At 36.8% G+C, this 24,561-nt stretch overlaps 1 protein-coding gene across 1 annotated transcript; it reads right to left on the reverse strand.

Annotated features, from left to right (window-relative positions):
* Window positions 1–225: 225 nt before the first annotated feature.
* Window positions 226–21,857, reverse strand: LOC128987430 (TBC1 domain family member 19). Its single transcript, XM_054408269.1, has 13 exons — window positions 21,618–21,857; window positions 19,228–19,416; window positions 16,608–16,746; window positions 15,551–15,638; window positions 12,584–12,656; window positions 12,381–12,501; window positions 6,387–6,499; window positions 5,202–5,276; window positions 5,021–5,083; window positions 4,733–4,895; window positions 4,152–4,353; window positions 3,518–3,704; window positions 226–392 (listed from the first exon to the last, which is right to left on the reverse strand). Exons 1-13 carry the CDS (start codon window positions 21,717–21,719, stop codon window positions 306–308), a joined length of 1,602 nt encoding a protein of 533 aa, XP_054264244.1. The 5' UTR covers window positions 21,720–21,857; the 3' UTR covers window positions 226–305.
* Between the last annotated feature and the right edge of the window lie 2,704 nt (window positions 21,858–24,561).

A 24,561-nucleotide genomic window follows, 5' to 3' on the forward strand; every position in this document is an offset into this window, starting at 1 on the left:
GTTTTTCTATGAAATATTGCATTATCTTTTCAAGTTTGTGACTTAACTATCCATGTGACTTTCCACTACCCTAGGTAATGGAGGATTCTCCACATTTGAAGGGATACTATTTTCACAGTTTTGTTTTTCACACAAACAACAGCAATCAATACATTAGTACCTATTAAATAAGCCTCAATACAAAAAAAGCAAATTAAACCCATTCCAATGCAAAGTGTATATAATTGAACATATATTATGTAAATTAAAGTAACAAATACACTTATTATTGTATATAAACAATCATACTTTGGCAATAGTAAAAACTACTCTGAATGCCAGTGGCTGTCTTTCATGAGGGCAATCTGTAATAGAGGCATGACCTGAAGAGAAGATAAGTCTGCAAGTACTGCCTGAAACAATATGCACAAGCTATAGGCCTACTGTACATTGTGATAGAAACTGTTATTAAAGCAATGAACAATAGAGTGTTAACAGCTGAGTCTCTTAGCTATGTTTACAAGTGTTGTCTGGATATTTGGGTCTCTATATGAGCTTCTGTCGTAGCCAAGCGAACTATTTCAAATATCAAACATGATACCAGCACTTTCATGTAAACTTCATTCACTTCTATTCTAGAACTGGTTACCATCCCTTTGCAAAAATTAGTTTCATAGTAGATAGATAGCTGATAATGATGTGAGGGAAAGTTGACGCACTTGCCAAACCACGCATCACATTCTACAATAAGATTTCTTTAGTCTAAGGTGTTAACCCCTGTCAAAATAATCGCCAGTACAGTAGGTCTATAAGAATGGACAAAATGTATCTATATAGTAGGGATGGTCAAGTCTCGAAATTTCGGGAAATTTTAAATCTCGTTACACAAGACGAGATTTCTTTTTTGGCCGAGATTTTTATCGAGACGAGAAAAAAAAAAAAAAAAAAAAAAAAAAAACGCCTGCAGAAAGTCACTGCAATACCCGCAATACAGGAGCGTGTTGTAGTTGCGTTTCCTTTGCGAAGGCGTTCTTATTTAATTAATTATTTAAATGTAAATATTACTTTAATTATTTTAATAATATTACCTTAATGACATTTGAGAAGTTTTGTTAAGTGTAAGCAGTATGAGGATTGTTTTATTACTATAAAAAGTCAAAACAAGTAACTATTTTATAAAAATTAATATTGCTTTTATTTTATGATTTATTTTATTTTAGGATAAGTTGAACTCTATCCTAACTGATATCACTATGTTTCTTAATCGTAGGCATTTTTAATAAGTTAGGCGTGATTAATTAAAAAAATGCTATGCTGATGTTTTTTAATAACAGATTGTAAATATTCTTGCCTATTATCATTATTTTTGTATTTAAACAGTCATCAAACAATGTTACAAAATTAGGTAAAAATTTTGAACGTGCATTTCCCGTTGTGTATGAGAAGGGAAATCCCGTCTCAAATTTTATGAGAAATAAAAAATCTCGTCTCGTCTCGTCTCAAACTAAAAATCCAATCTCGTCCATCCCTACTATATAGGATATCTATATAGGACTACCGAGTAAAACGGTAAGCCTCAGTAGTCTTTAACACTCCCATCAGCACACACAACTTTCCTAAACTCCAATCACAGTTTCAATAGAAACTTATCAACTCCCGTTGCCAGCCTCTGGTGCACATCGTACAGCATTCTACAAACTCCCTAGCCACCATGAAATTTTGTACAATTTAACCCTTTTTAGCGAATTTCCCTATAGGGAAGTAGCTATTACCGTAGGTGGCATAGTAAGACCTAGGCCCGGGACCGATTTACTTTTTCATTTTGTTGTCCCCAGAGGCCAAAAACACCATTCGTTCAAATTTTTATATATGTATATAGATTTATATATATATGTGTCCGTGAACGCGATAACTTGAGTTATTTTTGTCCGATTTTGATGAAATTTGGTTTAAAGGTTTAAAGCAGGATAAACTTGAATGAGTTCGCGAACCAGCATGATTGGACTATGAGAACGGGGGTTTTATAGGGTAAAAATAGGTTTTTCCCATTTTTGACCCTAAAAACAAGGAATTTCACAATTTCTTCCTAAACCATTTTGTAGAGCTTAAAAAAACAAATAATTTAGTATATTGAAGTGTTATTATCGCCTAATGGTTACGGAGAAAATTCAAAAAAATTGTAATTTTAAAATTCCCATGTTATTCTTATGGAGAATAAGTCAACTGTTGTAGTTTGCTTGTTTATGAACATATTTTGATCAAATTTGGAAAATACATTCATTTCTTACTAAACTACAGTACCTAAAACACTTTCTTACCCTCCCTGTTGCATCAAACCTAAGTACTCGTTAAATTAATTCTATTTAAATAGGGAATAAATGTGATATTTTAAAGGAGACATTTTAGTGTAAATCCAATCAGGTAAATGGAAATTCGCTAAGTCTGCAGGTTTGCTGTGGCGGCGGTATTCTGTATACACTCTAAAAATCTGACATGTTGCAACCCGTTTCACTTGGGGTTGACCCCTTTCCACAGAATCCTAATCCTAGAAAAGGATTCATACTTTGCGGGAGCATAGCTTTTCACTTCCATTGTTATCAGCAACTATGACGAGACTAATCGTCCCAAATGATTGGGAACTTAAAAGGTTTAAATAACTGCTGTTAAGCAAAATCTTGGTGGCCGTAGTAGTTAGTAGTTTGCAACTGCGAGTTATTTCGTCGCTTACTGCTTATGTCGTCATCAGGTATGTTACTTTTTATACCAACGGCATTAAAAACTTAAATACAAAGTGGTTCAATTTAAAGAATCCAGTGTTTAGAGTGGAGACCAGACTCGTTCGGATTTGGGAAGCCAGCGTTCGAAGTTGGGACGTACGCCGTTCGGTATTGGGCTATTCATGGTTTAAACGTTCGGTACTTGTATTGAGTTATTTTACAATATTTGCAAAGAGATACTTGTTGTTTGAGACATAAAATTGAATATTCGTTCATAATGAATTCTTGTAAAACAATTAATCAAGCCTGGATCTAACCAAATAGGATAAAAATACAATAGAATGACCTAACCTCCTCTAACTGTTCGGAGTTTGGGCTGTTTACCTTACCTGCTGAGTCTGTTCCCGCTCGTGTGCCGCAATGTTGCTAACTGGTGATAGGCCTATCAAACTAAAAGTATTTATTTATATGTTGTGTGTTAAACGTGTTTGTCAGGTATTGATAACAAACACAAAACTATTTAAGCAGAATTAATGTATATTACTGGAATGACGTGTTTAACAATGGCAGCTCGCTGAAACATGTAATACTTTAATGAATGTTATACTTTTTGGAACTGATAAAAGGTAATGTAAAACAAATTAATATATATTACAGTTTCGGGGCTACAACAATGAATTTTAATCCACAATGAAGATTTGCAACTAGTTATAATAGTTATGAGTAAAGTCAAAAACTCAGAGTTTATGGATAAAACCAAAACTTGTTGAAGACCTTAATTTAGAGACAACCCATGTATACAGCACTATAGCTGAGTTTACCTCGACATTCTGCAGTGTGTCAACCTGCAGCAAGTTCTCCCTCCTGAAGCTGAGGATGCAGACAGCTAGTAGAGGGATGACCTGTAGTGAGTCGTAGGCTATGATGGTGTCCCACAGGTACAGTAGCTGTTCAGGGGGTAGATGACCACTGAACGCTCTCATTAGCCACTTAAACACCACTCGGATACTAGACAACACCGAATATAACAAAAACTTATGCCACTCACATTTCACCTAAATCAAGAACTAGTCACTTAACTCTAGTAATATTAAGACTGTTTTAATTTTACATATTTTTTAAATTTAAACGACTAAGAAGTCTGAGGAATACAAATGACACTGTTGGTTGTATTATATTCATACAAAGTAATGTATGTGCAAATTTATTAATCATGAATCTTAAGCTGTTAGAAAATTAAACTTGTAAAATTATCTGTTTACCTTTCAACTGAAGGTGGTGGTGACGACTCAACGTTTACTATGGTAGCTTATGTATATGAAGCTGATAAAGACGGTATAAGGTCACTAACAACAACTCCAAATTGACAGCTATAGTCTGTTCACAAAATAGTCTTTACCATGAAATACTATTCTATATTAAGTCAGAGATTTTCAAATTCAAATGTATACTGACGGTTGGACATTGATGAGCTTGAAATGAACCCAGAGCTGAGTCTCATGACGCTGCAAGAGTCTCTCAAACAAGAGACATAGCGAGAGGATTCCTTGTTCATGGGAGCTGACCTCATGCAGGCGAAACCAGTAGCGCAAATAGAACGCTCTAAATGTGAAGTACAATGCACACGGGTCGTCATATAGGTAGCAAAATGCAGTTGCTGAAATCAAACACAAATTGGATTACCATTAAACAATGATTAATTGAAATTAAGAGGGCAAGGCCGTTTCAGATTACCAATTTTTTTCTTGAAGTTGAAAGGCTATTTAGACTTGGGCTGAAATTGGTTTTTACGTTATGTAAATTTCTGTTATCTATGATCAAAAATTGTAAAAATTAAACTTATTTCTTAAAATAGTTAACAATTATTTTTAAGGTCAGTGGTTGCCACACAATGACTCAGGCCAAGCTGGTCCATCTACCTGTGCCGTGACGGACAATTCATGATGCCTCGCTAATTACAGTGATAAAATACATTACTCCAATTTGATTTTCAAAGTCTGCCTTTCCTATGTTGCTGTTTCCTATGCTTAGCTTACCATACATAGTGAAGCCATGGAAGGGGATGACACCGCTGGGAGGGTAGACGACGGTGTTATCAATAGTCGCAGGCTTAGACTTGAGGATGCCATGGATCGGACTGCTGGAACTGTGGTTGAACACCGACAAGATCTCTGTATCTCGCGAGAAACACAGCAACACCTGTCGTTAACATCTTGTTTGTATAAGCAAACGATGTAAGAAAGATTTCACTTAATTTTTTTTAAGGCTGAAAGCTAGTATTTAGACATAAATGTCTGTAGCATTTGGATGCTAATGTTACTTACCTGATAAAGCATGTCTTCAAACACAAAGTACTGATCATCATTGGAGGCTGTCAGCTGAACATCCTAAGAACAAACAACAATTATATAACCTCAAACCTCCTTAGCCATGAAATGTTTGAAGAGTAATATGTTTGTAGAATTTATAAACCTACCTACTAGTTTAAACTAAGTGTTTACTTACTTTGATTATGAGCTTGTCAATCATGAGATCGTATTGTAATACTGACTGTTTCAACTCAGCAAAATATTCTCTGTGCTGAAAAGCAATAAAGAAGACACAAATAAATATGTCAATATTATTGGCTAGACGGCTAGAAATCTCTAGAAATGTGAATACTCGCACAGCAAAGTGATAATAAAATAATAAAAGAATACTGGTACATAGTGCTCCTGTTGAGTTAAACAGACACATTATTAGTTTGGGGCAGGAAAAGTAATGTTTAACGCAGGTAAAATGTATATTTTGACAATTTTATTAAAGCTCATCTGTACAGAAATGAACTATTTTTATGTATAGAGGGAAGATAGCTATTGTGTATGAGCCCAAATTCCGTCATTGCCACATGAAAACTGTAAGCTATCATAACACATAGATTAACTTTTTAGCTGCATATAAAATGTCATTTAGGCTGTTTTTTTTAGGTATGTTATTTTTCTTAAGAAAGTTTTTTTTAGAACCGACAAAGGTGAAATAACTGATTTAGCGAATGGGAATAGTAATCTCCGCTCTAGAGCAGAAATGAGCTATTTTGTGTACTGTTTACAGGTGTGACAAAGTGATAATTTCCAAGCAGTGGCAGGGAAAATAATTTTTGCCAACTACCCAAAAAAACAGTTGGTTTCTTGTCTCTTTGTAGGCCAAAAAGTCCTTGTTCACAGAAAGGGATTGATTCAATAAAATCAGCTAAACTTCAAATTTACCAAACTATTTTTATAAAAGGGATAACAAAAGTTTCTTCAGTAAGCCTCAAATTAAGATACACATAATAATATTAGACATATTTGGATAGGTATTGCATTTTCACAGTAAATATTAAAAAGGCTAATAAAAACCAGCACCTCACTAAAAAAATTACAATATTTTTTGGAAATAGTGTACAGTACATTTAGAAAATGTGATTGTGTGTGGGTAGTGTTGTACTTATCCTGTACATTTGTTACTAGTAGTGCAGCAAAAAGTATGTGACTCGTCTGACAAAGTGTTTGAAGAACTCACACAAATACTATCATACTCGTACCGTAAATATCTAGGTCTACTTCAAGGCCTTGTGGCGTAATATAGTAATCTATAAAAATGCTTCTAACCTAAGGCTTTGTTGATGTTGATAAAACTGTCCTGTGCACATATTCCCATCCAGTGACTTACCACAGGTTTAATGTCAGAGCCCATGACCTGAGCCCAGAGTCGCCCCCGTAGGCAGCGTGGCGCCCCTCTCTTTAGGAACTCTTGTGCCACTGGTGCATGGTTACTGGCCAGCACTGTACTCAACACAACAAACATACATTAGCATCTGGTAGCCTAAGTAACAGAATCCCCTAAGGCAGTGTCACGCATCTCTCTTCGGGGTCCCTTATGCCCCCTTGTGCATAGTTACTGGCCAGCATTGTACTCAACACAACAAACATACATTAGCTTAGCATCTGGTAAGTAACACGAGTAATCCCCTGAGGCAGCGTCCCACATCTCTCTTCGGGATCTCTTGTGCCCCCTTGTGCATGGTTACTGGCAGGCCCGTTTTTGACCCTGTCAGCGCCCTTGCACGTCTAATAGTAGCGCCCCTTTGCAATATATACAGGGTGGCTGAAAAGTAACTTGCACCCCCACTTAACTTTTCAACCATTTGAGATATTTGAAATCGGTTTGCGGCAACTTTCTTAGATATGAGGGGCTACAATAATTATGGTCAATTTTGAAAATTTTGCCCTTAGGGGTAGCGGGGGTAAGAGGCAGCTCAAAATTTTCAAATGACAAGTATAGTCAAGTTTGGTATCATTTTACAGGTCTTGACGAAACATGAACATCAACATAAAGAAAACCAAAATCGGCTCACTAATAACAAAATGGCGCCCTAAAATGTTTCAAATCCAAATAACCATGAGGGTGGCAAACAAATTAACTTGCACCCTCCCTAACTTTTTAACTATTTGAGATATTTGAAATCGGTTTGCGGCAACTTGTTTGGAAATGAAGGGCTACAATAATCACGGTCAGTTTTGAAAATTTTGCCCTTAGGGGTAGCGGAGGTAGGGAGTAGCTCAAAATTTTCAAATAGCAAGTATAGTCGAGTTTGGTATCATTTTGTAGGTCTTGATGAAACATAACAATTAACATAAAGAAAATAGAAATCGGACCATTAATAACAAAATGGCAGCGCAAAATTACTTTGAATAACCATTGCCTCAATCATTTTTAGCTGCCATTTTGTTCTTAATGGTCTGATTTCTATTTTCTTTATGTTAATTGTTATGTTTCATCAAGACCTACAAAATGATACCAAACTCGACTATACTTGCTATTTGAAAATTTTTAGCTATCCCCTACCCCCGCTACCCCTAAGGGCAAAATTTTCAAAATTGACATAATTATTGTAGCCCGTCATATCTAAGAAGGTTGCCGCAAACCGATTTCAAATATCTCAAATGGTTGAAAAGTTAAGTGTGGGTGCAAGTTACTTTTCAGCCACCCTGTATATAACAGGGTGTATATCGACCGGGAAATCCGGGAATCATGCGGGAGATCTTTGAACCGTGAATTTTGTATTCCTACCTGGAGTTTTCAATTTACCGTGATCGCTCATGACAACAGTGACGTTTCCGTGATCGCGCATGACAACAGTGACGTTTCCGTGACCGCGGGAGACAATAATAAATGTCTACACACGGCCGCGAGGGATGATCAGAATTTTCCGCGATCGCAGAAGACGATGATGGTATCTACTATCTACAGATGAGCCGCAACGGATGATCAGAATATTACCACAATCACGGAAGACGATTGATGTTTACACGACCGCGGGAAACCTCAAGAACTTTGCCGCGATCGTGGAAGACGATGATGATCTCCACAAAACTGCAGGACATGATTAAAATTTTGCCGCAATCGCTGGAGACGATTACCATGGATTCATGACTGCGGGATACGTACGATATCTACAGGACCGCGGGAGATATAATAACTATTTCTACACGGCCACGAGGGATGATCAGAATATTGCCGCGATCACGGAAGACGATGATAATGTCCTCACGACCGCGGGAAAATATCACAATTTTGCCTCATTTGCGGTAGATGATAATAATCTCCTCACGACTGCGGGATACGTTCTTATATTGCCTCGATCATGGAAGACGATAATTTTATGTCCAAACGACCTGGACTGCAGAAAATAGTAAGAATCTTGCTGCAAACGCGGGAGACGATTACGATGCCTACACGGCCGCGAGTGGTTATCTGAAGTTTACCGCGATATCATGCAAATACTACCACGAATTTTTTTTTTTAATTTCCAAATTTTTGGCGCCCTCCCAAAAAAGCCAATTGCCTCGCGCCCTAGGCACGTGCCTACCGTGCCTATTCGGTAAATCGGCCCTGGTTACTGGCCAGCATTGTACTCAACACAACAAACAAACATTAACGTGTGGTAAATAATAAGCTAAAGTGTAGCCCTCCTGAGGCAGGTTGGTACCCCTTTCAAGTGCCACTGGGGTACGGTTACTGGGGAGGACTGTACTCAAAACACAAATTTTTTTTTTTTTTTTTAGGGAGAGGAGGGAAAATGCTTTTACGCACACAGGTAGCCAGCCTGTAGTGTGAGACTCCTGAAATTATCAGACTACTCACTAAAAAACCCCCTCTACTCTGTTGGACACAGACCTGGAATTGTTTGTCACATTACTTCAAGTCAGGCCAACATGTGACCTAAGCCCTCAGGGCTCGCACCATTTCTGGCATTTTGATTCTTTATGACCTACACCGCATCCCGGTCAAGGTCGATCTTCTTGGCGCGGAGGATACCCTGGATATAATGTGACACACAGGTCCAATTGTCCTCACCCTCCGTCATAATCGGTATGACCGTGTCCACCGACAGCAGTCCTATTAACTGTTGAGCCTCCAGGCGGGGCCTTTCCCAGCGCTGGCAGTGGAAAAATGTATGTTCCACGTCATCGAGAATGCCTGGGCAGTATATGCAGTTGGGAGACACGGCTTTGCCCATCCTGAACAGGTACGACCGGAAAAAGCCGTGTCCCGTCAGAAATTGGGTGAGGTAAAAGTCCACCTCTCCGTACCGCCGATCAACCCAAGGTTGGACTTGCTGTATCAGTCGCCTGGTCCAGAGTCCCCGTGTCTCCTGTTCCCAGCCCTCCTGCCACAGCTGGTAGGTGCGGGTGCGTTCCTCTGTTCGTGCCTCGTCCTCCCCACGGCGCCGGTAAATTGCCTTTCTCTCCGCCGCCAAAAGTTTGACGGGGATGACTCCAGCAATCACGACGACGGCGGGCTCGGACACTGTTCGGTAGGCAGATGCTACCCTCAGTGCTGCCTGACGCTGCACTCGGGCGAGCCGCATCCTGTATGCCTCCTTATTTAGTGCGTCTGCCCACACCTCCGCACCGTACAAGAGTACGGACTGGACCGAAGACATTAACAGCCTTCTACGACTGGACCGAGGCCCTCCGACATTGGCCATCAACCGGCTAAGAGAAGAAACCACCCTAGCGGCCTTGTCCGCTGTTTGGAAGATCTGATCCCGCCAGCTAAGCTTGCTGTCTACCATGACCCCAAGATACTTGGCAGAACGAACAGTTTGAACCTCGACGGCTCCCACCCTCAACGGCACGATGGTGTCAATCCGTTTTTTTGTCAAAATCACGATCTCGGTTTTGCTCAGAGCAAGTGAGAGACCGTGGTCTGCCATCCATGCGTTTATGGTACGCATAACTCGGTTTAGCTTTAGCTGAGCCAGCTCAACGCTACGTGCAGCTATCAAAGCTGCAACGTCGTCTGCGTACCCAACCAAGACCGTTTCCTCAGGCATTTCAGACCTCAGAAGGCTGTCATAAGCGACGTTCCAGAGGTCTGGGCCGAGTATGGAACCTTGGGCAGCACCAGAAGTGACACTCATCGTCCGCGGGCCCTCCGCAGTGTCATACGTTAGGAGGCGAAACCGGAGATAATCCTCTATGATGCGCATGAGGTATGCCGGCACGTGGAAGGTGTTCTCCAGAGCGTCCAGCATATCGCACCACCTCGCCGAATTGAATGCATTTCGCACATCGAGCGTTACGAGCAGCACAACCCTGCGAGAGTAGTGGACTCAAAACACAAATTAACCTCTTGTAACACGCTAGAGTAGCCCTCTGAGGCAGAGTGACACCTTTCTTAAGGAACTCTTGTGCCACTGGGGCATGGTTACTGGCCAGCACTGTACTTAACACAACAAACACACATTGACAATTGATAAATTACTTGCTAGAGTAGCTTCCTGAAGCAGCATGGTGCCCCCTCTTGAGGAACTCTTTGTATCACTGGCCAGTAATGATGCCCAAGTAACACAAAGAGTTACTCTCCAGGACTGTACTCAACACAACAAACACACAATGGAGTGAAAATTTAAAAACATACGTTTTCAGGAAAAGCACTTTGCAAATTTTTTTCCCTTTTTTCAAAACTTTTATTATTTTTTTTATTTCATTAACATTTGAAGTTTCATAAAATGTCCATGGTAACGCAATATCTTTGGTAGTTTCTTTTTAAAAGAGCATCTTTAGTGGAAAAACACAAAATCCTGTCACGACCATAACGGACGTTTAAATGAATATTAAAAATAGTTAATATTATTTTTATAACTATGTTTTGCTATAAACTAATTTACTTTTATGACCATTATACAATAAAAAGGTCACTGAGCTTTTGGTATATTTGGTCTTTCTAGAAAAAAATTGAAAAAAAGCCAATAAAATCTTTTTAAGTTTGTATAACTCCGAAAAAACTTACCTGAGACCCGAAAAATCGTTATGTTTGTATACAGGTGTGCTTTTTTTGTGTATAAAACATTGAAATACGACGATATTTTAATTTTTGAAATTTTTATGATAGAGATCATAAACGTAATGGTCAGGGACAAGCGGTACGGTCGTGAATTGTCTGGAATAATCTAAATCTTTCTAAACAATCCTTCAATTATCCTGTTAGTTATAATAAAAATATGTCTTTCAATTGAACTAAACTGTTCAATTTACAATTATATTAAAGTTATTGTCACGAACAAACACACTATAATCCATAAGGCTGGATTGGTCGTGAAAAACCCCGCGATGGTCGTGAAACTTTGGTCGTGAAATTACGTGTTATTTGGCTCTGTTCTGGCGGTAGCCCTGCACCTCATGTTCGAGGATACAAAGTGGACTTCTAGGTTAATCTAGCAATTGAAATATCTTATAAACAAAAATTAACACCATGTCTACTTCATTGAATCACTACGTACGGTCATGGACACACCAAAATTACAAAAAACACAATCTTTCCTTAATTAATCTTGTAATTCCTCCTTTCAACTCGAAACGACCGGCACTACAATCCTGACGTACACCCCGAACTAGTCTCTAAAACCAACTGACTCCATCGACGCCAGGCTTGCCACTGTCGTGCTCCAAAGTTGTAAATTTTTCCCAAATGGTCGTGACGCCAAATCGAGGGACAGACTTATTTTGTCATGGTAGTCAGTTTAATGACAATAAAATTATAATATGCTCCTTTTTTGTAAGTTTAATAACCATTGATGACATAAAAATATGGCTTTATATATTTCGGCATGAATAATTAGTCTAAACACAGCGTGAAAGTTGGAAAATGTACCCTAGGGACACGCCATGGTCGTGAATTTCGAGACTTTAAAAATACAAAAAAAATACCTAGAACCTATTTAAAACCAAATAAATGTGTGTAACATGTTGCCCCTGTCCCAAAAAATATTAAAACACGTAATAATAAACTACAAATCCAGTATCTACGAAGTAAAAGGCCAGGGACATAAAAACGTATGTTTTTAAATTTTCACTCAATGACATTTGATAAATTACATGCTAGAATAGCTTCCTGAAGCAGCTTGGTGCCCCCCTCTTGAGGAACTCTTTGTGTTACTGGCCAGTAACCATGCCCAAGTAACACAAAGAGTTACTCTCCAGGACTGTACTCAACACAGCAAACACACAATGACATTTGATAAATTACATGCTAGAGTTATCCTCCTGAAGCAGCAGCCAGTAACCATGCCTGATGTCCGGTTAAGTATGCAATTAAGAAAGTATCCAATAATCGCTTTTCACAAATAACAGAGTTTAGAGATACCATATGACTGACCTTTTTCTCCAAGAGCAGTCCGTTCTGCATCTAATGTCAGGTAATGACTGCTTGAAGAGCACATATTAGGGTTGACTCCCAGCAATGGCTCCCCTCTTGATATCTGCTGATATAACTGTCTCTGTGGACCATTTTTTTAATTTAAAAATTTTGCACATTTTAACTACCTAACCATCATAACAATACAGTACAAAAAAACTTACCAATTCTGCTAGAGTTTTCACTTTCAAGGGAATTTGAGTAAAGTCCCAGTTTCCTTCTCCGCCATAACATGCACTGAAAGAAGTGATAATCAAATTTAGGAAACTAATGTGACAATGTGATTACAAAACTGGATTCTTTTCCATATTGCATAGAATATATCCAAGGAAACTGCATTGGGGCCACAGGGGCAGACCTGATAGGTTTCCCAAGAGAAAGCACTAAGTTTAAAAAAGTTGAGCTTTGATATGGGTTCTAGACAGCTAAATGTTTCCAAAATAAATCTGTTTCGTTTAATACCTAATAATCGTAATTTTTTTGAAGCATGTAACGTAATACTCTAAAAATACAAAAATGGGGAATGGTTTTTTTCTTGGCCCCTGGAAAGAGATACCATTTTGCCCTCCCTGAGAAAATTTTTTCGGGAGCCCTTGAAGTACAGTTTTTGCAATGTTGCTTCTGGTCTATAAAAATGTGTTGTAGCACTTCCTATGAAAACTGAATAAAAATGTATGATCTTACTATAGTAAATAAATAATAATCAATGTATAAGTTTACTGAAAAAATTCAAACCCTGAAATTTGGCTGTGTCATCTCTTACCATCAGGCACAGAGCAGGGGGGTGGATGCTAGATAAAATTTCTCAATGGAGGGAAAAGGTAGGCCTTTTCCTCCTGCAATTTCTTAGACAGCTGTGATTTGCATTTTGTTTTGTTTATTTGGTTACGAAGAAAATATGGAACGATTGTAAACTTTGAAAGAAAAAAAATTAATACAAAACTTAACTTAAACTCTCATTTATTTAAGTTATCAACTTAAAACTTTTGCAACATTTGCAGACGACACTGCTTTTTTATCTCAAATCAGGATCCTATTCTGGCTTCATCAAACCTTCAGGCTGCATTAGACGATTTGTCTCAGTGGCTACAGAATTGGAAAATTAAAGTAAATGAAACAAAATCCGTTCAAGTTACATTCACTATGTCTACAAGAACTTGCCCCCCAGTAACATTGAATAATGTCATGCTTCCACAATCCAACGAAGTTAAGTACCTTGGTATGCATCTCGACAGACGGCTTACATGGCATTCACACATTTGGATTAAACAACTCCATTTAAATTAAAAAACCAACAAACTAAATTGGCTTATTGGTCGAATCGAAATTCAAAATTATCTGTTGAAAATAAATTACTTTTATACAAAATTATATTGAAACCTATTTGGACCTACGGTATCCAACTCTGGGGAACCACTTCAAACTCGAACATAGAAATAGTTCAACGATTTCAATCTAAAACACTAAGAAAAATTTTACAAGCACCTTGGTTTGTCACAAATAAAGTTATTCATCAAGATACAAAATTACCCTATGTTAGAGAAGAAATAAAAAAAACGAAGTGAAAAATATCAAAGAAAATTAGAAATCCATCCAAATTTCCTGGCAGTTAACCTCCTCGACAATGTGAAGCTACATATAGGCTCAAAAGAGTTAATCCAATAGACCTTCCAAATCGTTTTTAGTTAATCTTTTTAAAAGTTTTTGTATGTTAGTGCACTTGATGGAGTGTATCTAACCCATGTTTAAATGGTCATAAATTTTATTTATTGTTCTAGTATAGAATAGATTGTAAATAAATATTTGTAAAAAAAAACTTAAAACTTAAATTAAAGCAGGTTTTTTAACAACTTTAACTAATCCACTTATTTCACGACATGGTAGCAGAGCGTGGTTACCTGCTTTAACTTTTTTCTTTCTTTCAACTAGATACCAGAGTTGACAAAGAGGAACAATCTAAAATACCTAACAATGACCTAGTTGAAGCCCAGTCGCTATGAATTGCTGAAGGGGATTAGTCGTTATCTCCTGACGGTTCCAATTCTATACTTAAAAGAATTGCTAGATAACATTGAGAAAGAGATCTTACAGATAAGTTCTGCCGAAGGTGTGTGACCTTTCTTCCAGTCGGAGGAAGTAAAATAGACAGAGTACCAGAAATCATCCCTTCTAAATGGTTCAAACTGAAACATCTCCCAGGGCCTGTATATACACGCCACAGCACTAGTCAACTCTGTCAATGGCCCGTGGTTTTTTATCGACTTACCACAGGAAGTGTTTCCACTACAGAACCAAGGCTGAATATCACAAGATTGTGGACATCCAATTTGAATCTGCCAAGGCTATGTCCTCTTCTCCTCAGTGTCGGCCTAGAGACGACAGACGAAGAGCCTCTCACAACAAGATGGAGCGCCGGAGAAGAGACAATATCAACTTGTGAATCATGAAACTCAGAGAATTCATCCCAGCGTGTTACCAAGACTCAGGGACATCATCCAGTAAAGAGAAAGAACGGGCCCAACACAACACTTATGTAGCAGGAGTGTTGCTACTGCAATGTCTTTAGACAGTTGTGATGTGCTCAGTGCCAGATTTGTCACTAGGCCATGGCCTAGGGCCACAAGCAAAAGGGGGCCGCAATGGTTTGACAATAATCTTTCTTTTTTTCAGGAAAAATATTTATTTAGTTATCAATTTGCCCCGATTGTGGGTGACAATGATGATGTTGTCATGATTGCGGCCCACGGGAGATATTCACAATTTTGCTGTGGTCGCGGGTGACGCTGATGATGTCGTCATCATTGCAGCCCACGGAAGATTTTTTTTACAACTTTAACTAATCCTCGGATTTCCTGACAGTCCTAGTAGAAATAACATAACCACCTGACTACATGAGTACCAGGCTACACACAACACTATAATATATGTAGTCTGCTAATACTCTCTCATATCAGGAAGTTTACGATGGCATATTAAAATTAACATGACCTATACTTTCAACTGCTACAGTGCAATAGGGACGGCAGTGAAAACTTGCAATATACTGCCCTACTTGCTGCAACATGTTGGAAGACTGTGAAGAACAATAGTAATAATTAACACAATTTAATAAATTGGTTTCTATGACTTACTCAATTGGCCTGTAATTTGGGCTTCTGATCCAAAGCAAAACTTCAAGGAAATCTTTTGGTGCATACACTGGTCTGTATGGAGTCAAGTCTGCAACAAAAATAGGGGATTTTGCTGAAAAATCTGAGTTATTTCCACAAGAATTTGGAACCTTTATATTTTAAGCAACCTAAGAAAATTGTCTATAAATTTTAATATCCCCCATATCAGTATTTGCGCTGACGGATAACTAAATTATCATGTGAATAAGAAAACGGTAGTAGTTTTTTTTTGTATATATGTTGATTAAATTTGGCTAATTTATTTACTTAATCCAATTTTATTAATATTTTACCAAAAACATTATGTACCCTGAGGCCAAAAACTACCTATTTGATCAAATAAATATACACAAATCATATATTTTGTTTTTTCTCCATACCAATGACATTTTAAACGTTTTAAAAGGGAAAGGCCCAAACTCTGGTCTTGTTACTAGGCTATCTAACATTGGCCTTTTTGTTATAGCATCATTAATTCATAGCCAAATGACAAATGGCATCCGGGCCTGGAAACGATCTTGCTTGGAATTGAACCAGCGACCTTCAGATTTGAAGACGAGCACTATAACCACTTGGCTATACAATGTGTCCGTGAACACGATTACTCGAACAATTTTAACCAGATTCTGATAAAGTTCGGCATGAGTGTGTAGAGCTAGACAAACTTGATTGGGTTGGGAGGATCAGCAATACACAAAACTGAGTAATACAGGTAATACACACAGCTGGGTTGTATTGGGTAACAAAAACAAGAACGTTGTTTTATAAAGTAAAAAAAATAAATAACATGGAAATTTTCAATTTTTATTATTTACATCAATTATTTAAGATGGGGACGCCACTATGTGCGTATTGAAGCATTTGTAGGATTAAAGGTTACGGAGTAAATAAAAAAAAAAAACAAACAAACAACAAATTGTTTATGGAAATATTTGAGTAAAAATATAATCAGATAAAAATTCAAATTTGCTGGTAAAAAGTTTGAGGTATTTTTTATGGAATCAATTTCATGACTTACCTATATCATAAATGCTTAGCTCATTCCATTTTTCATCAAGTTCATCTCTATCAGAAGCTGATCGAAACCTAGCTAGAGAAACTCCTATTTCAGTACACATAGAGTTTAATGACTTGTGAATTCTTTTCTCCCATTGCATCTGAAAGTACACTGCTGTTAATTTATTTACATAGAAATAGTAAATGATTGATTATTGCAATCTTTACAAGAACAAATTTCAGTTTCTATTCATCATTGCCTCATTGGCGGATCTAGAACAGTCACGAGGGGGGGACCCGGGGGTATGGGGGTCCCCCCCCCCTGAAAAATGTGTGTAAACTAAGTCTCCAAAATGGCAGTTTTATACCATTTGTTTGTCCACAGTTAGTGTGACAAATTATGTTACGCAATGTGTATGCACTACTGTATTTCATGCAGTAAAAATCTATATACAGTATATAAGTATGGCCGAGGGGGGGGCGGTCACCCTCTTCGCCCCCCCTCAGGATCCGCCACTGCATTGCCTCCAGAGGATTGATTATTGACAATATAAATAGGTTAACATACCTTCGTCGATCCTAAAATTAGTCTATGGCGACTAGTTTCAAAACATCAGTGGTTTCATTGTCGAGCCTCTTGCCTCTTAAAAATATTGGGACATCTTGTCGTCCTTAATACACAATAGTACATTTAACATTATATAAACACAAAAACGGACACAGACTATTTAAATAAATGAATGCGCGGCCGGCCATAAGTACCGCGTTGACGAATACGATGCAACTGAGTTTTTTAACACCAATATTTTAAGAGGCAAGAGGCTCGACAATGAAACCACTGATGTTTTGAAACTAGTCCCCATAGACTTATTTTAGGATTGACGACGTAAGGTAGGTATGTTAACCTATTTATATTGTTCAGTTTCTAACTTTAAATTATTTAAAATAGTATTTTGTTCTAAATCATACATTAAATGATCAAAATCTTATATGTGGACACACTATTGAGAAAGTAGGCCTGTATCACAGTTCTACTCCCTACTATAAAATGAATTTTACTACTCCTTATTTAACTTTTCACCATGGGTCTAGCGCACTGCACAAACATTCGGTGAAAATATTTGCCCGAACAGTTTGAGGAAGTTTTTCCGAACATTGTGCGCCATCCTGCAGTGTGGATGGGCCTTTGAACAAAAAGGTCAGGGGTTAGAGACCCAGTCTTCCCCATCTTTGTTTGGAGAAGATGTTCACTCTCAGGGTTAACTTCTGTGCCTGTTTGTGCTTGTTTTGAGCTAGTAGTGACTGGAAAGTGCCAATATTCATAAAGGCCCACTTTATTTGATATTCGTGAATGTCCGGTGTGCTGTGTGTATTCTGGTTGTTCTCTTGTGTGGAAGATTATTACACATTTTTGGACTCAGACAGTGTCATTGTCATCATTTTGATTAAAATCACACAAACACACTGTTTGGGATATCTCTGACAGATAAAAAAAATAATAAATCAATAAAAAAACAAGGCGGACAAAAGTACTTACAACATTGGTACAGAAATAAGGTTAAACGACACAGACGATGTGAAGAAGAAAACAGACAGCATCCTAGCAAAGACAGCATCCTAGCAAAAGAGAATGGACAACAGCAATAATATTAAATACCCCCGCCGCAGCAAACCTGCCGACTAAGCGAATTTCCATTTGTCTGAATTGATTTTCAGTTAAATATATTTTAATAACATTAGGTTTAACGAGTACCTAGGTTTGCTGCTACAAGGAAACTAATAAAGTGTGTTTTTGAGTAAAATATTGATAGCTTAGTACAAAATAAATAAATTTGCCAAGTTTGATCAAAATATATTCATAAACAAGCAAACTACAACATTTGACAATATTCTCCATAAGAATAACATGGGAATTTAAAATTTAAAATTTTTTTAATTTTCTCCGTTACTAATAATTGAACAAAAATACTTTTATATACTAAATTATTTGTTTTTTTAAGCTCTTTAAAAAGGCCTAAAGAGAAATTGGGAAATTTTGTGTTTTGAGGGTCAAAAGTGAGAAAAACCAATTTTTACCCCATAAAACCCCCCGTAAAGCCCCCTTCCCATGGTCCGATCGTGCTGGTTCGCGAACTCATTCAAGTTTATCCCGCTTTACACCTTTAAACCAAATTTCATCAAAATCGGACAAAAATTACTCAAGTTATCGCGTTCACGGACGTATATATATATATGTCTATATATATATATATACATATATAAAAATTTGAACGAATTGTGTTTTTGGCCTCTGGGGACATCAAAATGAAAAAGTAAATCGGTCCCGGGTCTAGGTCTTACCGTGCCACCTACGGTAATAGCTACTTCCCTATAGGGAAATTCGCTAAAACAGGGCCAGGAAAGCAGAACACTCATTTCATTAAGGCAAACACAATACTCGCAGTCCCTTAACACACTTGGGCGATAAATTGAACATATCTCAATAAAGAAGTAAGCTAATGAATGAATTCCCTGACCAGGCGGTAAGCTAGCTTAAATGCAGAGGTTGGTTTTGGAAACAGTTGGCTTTACGGTATATGGTAAGAAGTACTTCACTGAAGAAGTGATACGAGACATCTTACTGTATTTAAATGTTCAATCACCTGGGATTTCCTTAGGTATGCCAGAGGTTCTTTGAAGGAGTTGGCAGTTACTTGCATCTGATTGTTGTGGGATCTCATCCAATGAAACACGGTGTTCCTCAACTCTGTCTCCATCCCAGACTCCTTCATGGCCTCCAAAAGAGTGTCTTTGAAGTTATCCTCTTTGACTGCTGGAGATGCTGCTAACTTCTGTTTTATTTATGTAACAAAGTAGAAACAATCACTCATTCATAACTATTCAAGATAAAGCAATCTTTTAATCAAATAAATCAAGCTGGACTAGCTTTTTATAGATGGAAAAAATTAAGAGTTTAACCATAACCATTGTCCTTCCAGGATCTTTTAGTTATTTCCCTTCAACATCTCCCCAAAGAAGCCCTCAATACTTGTAGTATACAGTCAGAAAACTGGTCTGGATTTTTAGTGGGTGAGTTTTTTGACTTTAGTCGTTGGTGAATAATAAGGTGTTAATGATTTAGGAAGGGAATCATTTACAAGTGGAAACGACTTAAGTTTTGTATATAACATTGTTATTAAAAACTGTAAACATAAAAGTTCTATCAAACATTAACACAACTTAGAAGTAAACAAACTTACTAATAACTTAATAAGACATATTTAGTGCTATTAAAGCTTAATTTTATCATATTGATATTGCAACTTTAGAACATTGCACTTTCAGCATCCCATAGTGATGGATTAGATTATTTTCTTCATGATTTTATTTTCCCTCCCTTATGGAGAAAGTATTGTTTTGTCAACATTTTTGAGGTTGAGAGTTTTGCCGGGTGAAAAGATCGCGGTCACCTAAACGGACATGTCTCGTTGCCATCTCCGTCTAATGCAGAGCTAACTACACTCTGCTATAATGATCTGTAACACCTTGCCAAAAAGAGTCAGAGACCTAGATCTAACAGCACTGTGCAACCCTTTTTTGCAAAGACTCTAGAATGTACAGGAGCTAAGAGGAACCTTTCATGCTAGGTTGAGAGGGAAATGTAAAATTTCTGCCACAAAGCCTTAGTTAGTTTTTTTTTATGTGTAAATGTTGGTTTTGTTGTTTTATGAATGTACATAATTTAGATGCTATCCATCCGAATTCTCGGTCAAAGATAAAGAAGACAAGTATCCAAGTTTCTGTTTTGGTCTCCCTAAACCACAAGTGTAGTCTGTAGCTCAGTGCACATCCACACACGTACACACCAACACACACACAAGACATCAGTTTGAAAACTACTCTTTTGGGTTCAGGTGGACCCAAAACGGATATATCCATCAAAAACTCAAACTCAAAAAATTTGACAAAAACAATTCTTTCTTTCATAGACTATGTAGCCTATGGAGGGAGAAAGTATAGCTAGGTAGGGCTATGCTCTCTCTTATCCAGACACTTTTTAATCGGACTGGAAGTAGTCGGTTGGGAGATTTTTTCTCATGGGAAAGATTTGAGACCAGTGATCACATGTCTAAATACAATGGTCTCCCAAGATTAAGTCAAACATTTGGGTTAGCTTACGAAAGATACCATGGCATGTAGTGGTTGCCCGTCTCGTACTGTATGAACGAACTCTGAATCGAGGTTGTTGTTAAGATTTGTACCAAAGGGGGACGTCGGTTTAACCGGAAAAACTGTTATCCGGACTGCCCTCGTCCTGAGGAGTCCGGATAAGGAGTTTACTATACACTATAAAATACATTTCTAATCAATTAAGAGAAATTGTAAGCAGGGCACTCCTGTGAAGTAAAACACACACTCTTGCATACACTTAATAAAACAGATAAGCAAAAGCGTCACAGAAGCACACTCAATATTCTATCACAAACGTTTAAACTGGAATTGGGAGCTAGTTATCAATCCAACAAAGTTAATGAGAATTTTACTTAAACACTAGGATGGTTCTTGTTTTAAATAAGCCTATTGATTATACAATGTACTTGAGTACTAAAATACCTCTTACAATACTATATAGTTGTTGAGAATAATGAAATCTATAATAACAAAATAAGGTCACAAAGTGAAATAGGTAGGCTACCAAAGTTATATCCACTTTCCTCAGTTTACCAATATTTATTAGGGTGGTATTAGGCCAACTACACCAGCAGAAGGCTTGTATTAAAGTGGCATATAGACATTTTTCTTAACTTGTGTATTAGTTTCCTTAAATTAATTACAAAATTTAATTTGGATCAACGTTTCAGCTAAAACTAACTAAAATATTGACTGTGTATGTCAGGGATACTACAGTATATGAGATAATGTGTTTTGGAAAACACCACTCTAGTCCACTAATATTTAAAAGCCATACACCAAGTGTTGTATATGTATCCTACCAAATAATAGTACAGAATATTTAAAACAGTCCAAGTTGGTTTCACTAAAAGGTACCTACCTGTAAATCGGTATAAAAGTCCTTGTATATTTTCATGTTTTGAATCTCCTCAGAAAGTTTTTCCACTGTTAGATGGATACTTTTATCTTTTAAATCATCCATTATTTTACCAGCTCACACTACCTGCAACTATTTAATGCTTTGAAACCAAATTGGTTATGTTAAGTTCTTACACTTTCAATAATTCACTTTGTCCTATAATTTATAAATGTTAAGAAGTGATGTATTTGTTTTCCTCCATCATGATCACAGTAGGTCGAGTTTGACAACCATGTGTTTATCCGTTTCTATGGCAGCAATGAGGAGGTACAGTGTAGTAACACCTGGTACAGTGATTGTTTTTTCAATTCAAAGGCTACTAAAATGTTGACAATTATTATCTATAGTAACATTTTATGAGGTTTCCAAAAATAAGTTTTATTAAACTTAGTTTTTCATTAGAAACTTATTATTGGTGATTGCAAGTTTTTGTACCTAATCTAATCAATTATTGCAGACATTTTTAATCACATTTACCAGAAATTATCATAATTTCATTGGCCCTTTGGTTTATGGGATCTGATCCTCAAGTGAGATAGTATCAATAACATACAGCTTTACACAAACCAGTAGAAGTTGGGTAGCCTAAATCACCTAGAAATATACGATGAATTTTATAGTAGTCTAAACATAATATCATAGATAAAAGGAGTATAGACAGTATAGAGAGTCTATACTCCTTTTATCTATGATAATATGTACAAAATACACAAGTATAATCAAGAAAAAAAAAACAAGAAAAAAACAAAATGCAAAGCAAAACATAAAAAAAAACATGATAAATTACTTATCGAGAGGTTGCTCCAATGAGGCTGGGTAACGTTTTATATACATAGTTTTTAAAGAATAAAATCTTTAGTATTAATAAATAACAAAAGAAAAGTAAATTTTATGGTACAGTATTTACAATTAATTGTGTTTAACTTTGGGTTCATCAATTTGACTCAAAAACCCTATTTAAATGTTTCAATGCGAGTATAAATCAATATATCTTATATTAAATGTTTAAACGTTTAGATCAACTAAAAGAAAAAAAATATAAATTGTCCAGGAAAGGGATTGATAATTTTCTGGAGGATGGATCTGCATTGAAAGAAGCAGACTTATTCATACGTGTGCCAAAACACAATATGAAGTACATAAAAAATGTATGGCCCATTGAGCAGTTTCAAAGCGAGAAGCTCTAGTTTATTATTTAGACAGGGAAGAGCCGCTCTGTTTTCTTTATGAAATATTTATAAAGTTCTTTCAACACAGCTTTAAACACTTCAAATTGCAGCTACCAGACATTTCTCTAAATAAAAAAATCCTATTCAAACAGACGTTTAAAAAGCTTTGATAGTAATTAGATAATTGTTGCTTAGTTTGATTGGTTTTTTTTATCTCTTGATAGGGAATTATGTTAAGACCTAGGTGCAAAATACTATTTAACTGTCTACTTCTATGGATAGATACACTCGAGGTTACTTGTACTGCATCCTGCAAACTCAACTATATTTCAATGGAAGTTTCATTAATTTAAGTGATATTCTGGAGGGAGAATGATGGCTGTTGAAATTCTTTATTCATAATGCATACTGTGACTAAAATTGTAACCATTGACTATTGGATACTGAAGTAGACATCCCATCTATATGGACCAGCTGTCGAGTCACCAATTTTTTATTAAAAAAGAACCTAGTTGTGTGAGCCAGTCACAGAATGCGCTAGTGTCTAACATTCTGTTTTCTACCTTATTTTTTGTTGCTGACCAAGTTGGTGGGACATAACAGTTGCTATAGATCACAATAAGTGATTTCATTTGTTTGACTTGGTAAAAAAAATCTTGTATTCGACAGAAACTAGTAATTTAGATCAGCGCAATCTGTCTGTGGCTCACATCAACGACAATTTTGATTAAAAATCTGGCGACTGGCCTTCAGTTGGGACCATTTATCAGCTAAGAAGGGCCAATGTGTATGTTCCAATGTGTAGCTGGGTTAGTTAGACCAACAAAAAGTTACTGACAAAGTCTTTTGAAACAGCAACCTTCAATGGTGAGTACGGTACTCTGACTGCATAGCAATCTGCACTACTTATCAGTTGGTCCTCGAATAGCTTTGGAAATCAGACTAGGATAGATATTGAGTACCTGTTATTTAATATCATACTTAATCGTGGAAACAACCACCGTATGTAATATTACCTTCCAATTAGTTTGTGTTTTGACATGTTTATCATTGATGCAGTTTTTAATTCAACGTGACAGAGTTAATAACAACACTGTTTTCATCCCATGAAAATAAACTTATAACACAGAATTGAAAAGTATTAATTGAAGTTGATTTGGAATTGTAAATTATCTGCAACTCCAAAGAGCCAGAGATAGGCTACCTTGCTTACTTTTCATCTTTAGTGAATGAATATTAACTTACTTCAACTTATTTGATTGTTTTAGTGAGTAAGACAAGACTAGCTGGTAGCAGATTCCATAAATCTTTGAATTTGGTTTCTAATGGAAGGGATAAATTGTATTATAGAATTATAAGAAGTTCATTATTTAAATTGCTAGCAATTAGCAATGTGTAATAATAATCATTTTCAGTTTATCAGAGGGGTTTTACACATCTTACAAAAGACAAATTCAAACCCTGGTCTTTTGACCATCCAATGTCAACCTTTGTCAAATAGTATCATTGATACAATGAGGAATTGTATCTGGCTCCAGAATCGATATTGCATGGAATAGAACCAACGATCTTTAGATTTGAAGGCAGCTCTTTACTAACTAAACTATACTTAGATAACCAGACAATTCTGTAAGCATTTAGTATTAAGTAACTTTGTCTCGCTATTACAGTATTATCATAATTAGGTAAACCTTAATCAAAAACATTCAGCAATAGGTTTAAAATGACCACAGCAG

Source organism: Macrosteles quadrilineatus, unplaced genomic scaffold (genome assembly GCF_028750875.1).
Source record: "Macrosteles quadrilineatus isolate MER2022 unplaced genomic scaffold, UCM_ALF_1.0 Scaffold_2__2_contigs__length_208266976, whole genome shotgun sequence".
NCBI classification, from domain to species: domain Eukaryota; kingdom Metazoa; phylum Arthropoda; class Insecta; order Hemiptera; family Cicadellidae; genus Macrosteles; species Macrosteles quadrilineatus.

What these genes read in the sequence shown, in the direction of transcription:
- LOC128987430 (XM_054408269.1), bottom strand. Translation starts at nt 21,719, where the DNA reads ATGGATGATTTAAAAGATAAAAGTATCCATCTAACAGTGGAAAAACTT. An exon ending in GACTGCTCTTGGAGAAAAAG is followed by an intron (nt 6,500 to 12,380) that starts GTCAGTCATATG and finishes TGTTGAGTACAG; the next exon opens with TGCTGGCCAGTAACCATGCA. An exon ending in AAGCTCATCAATGTCCAACC is followed by an intron (nt 3,705 to 4,151) that starts GTCAGTATACAT and finishes GGTGTTGTCTAG; the next exon opens with TATCCGAGTGGTGTTTAAGT.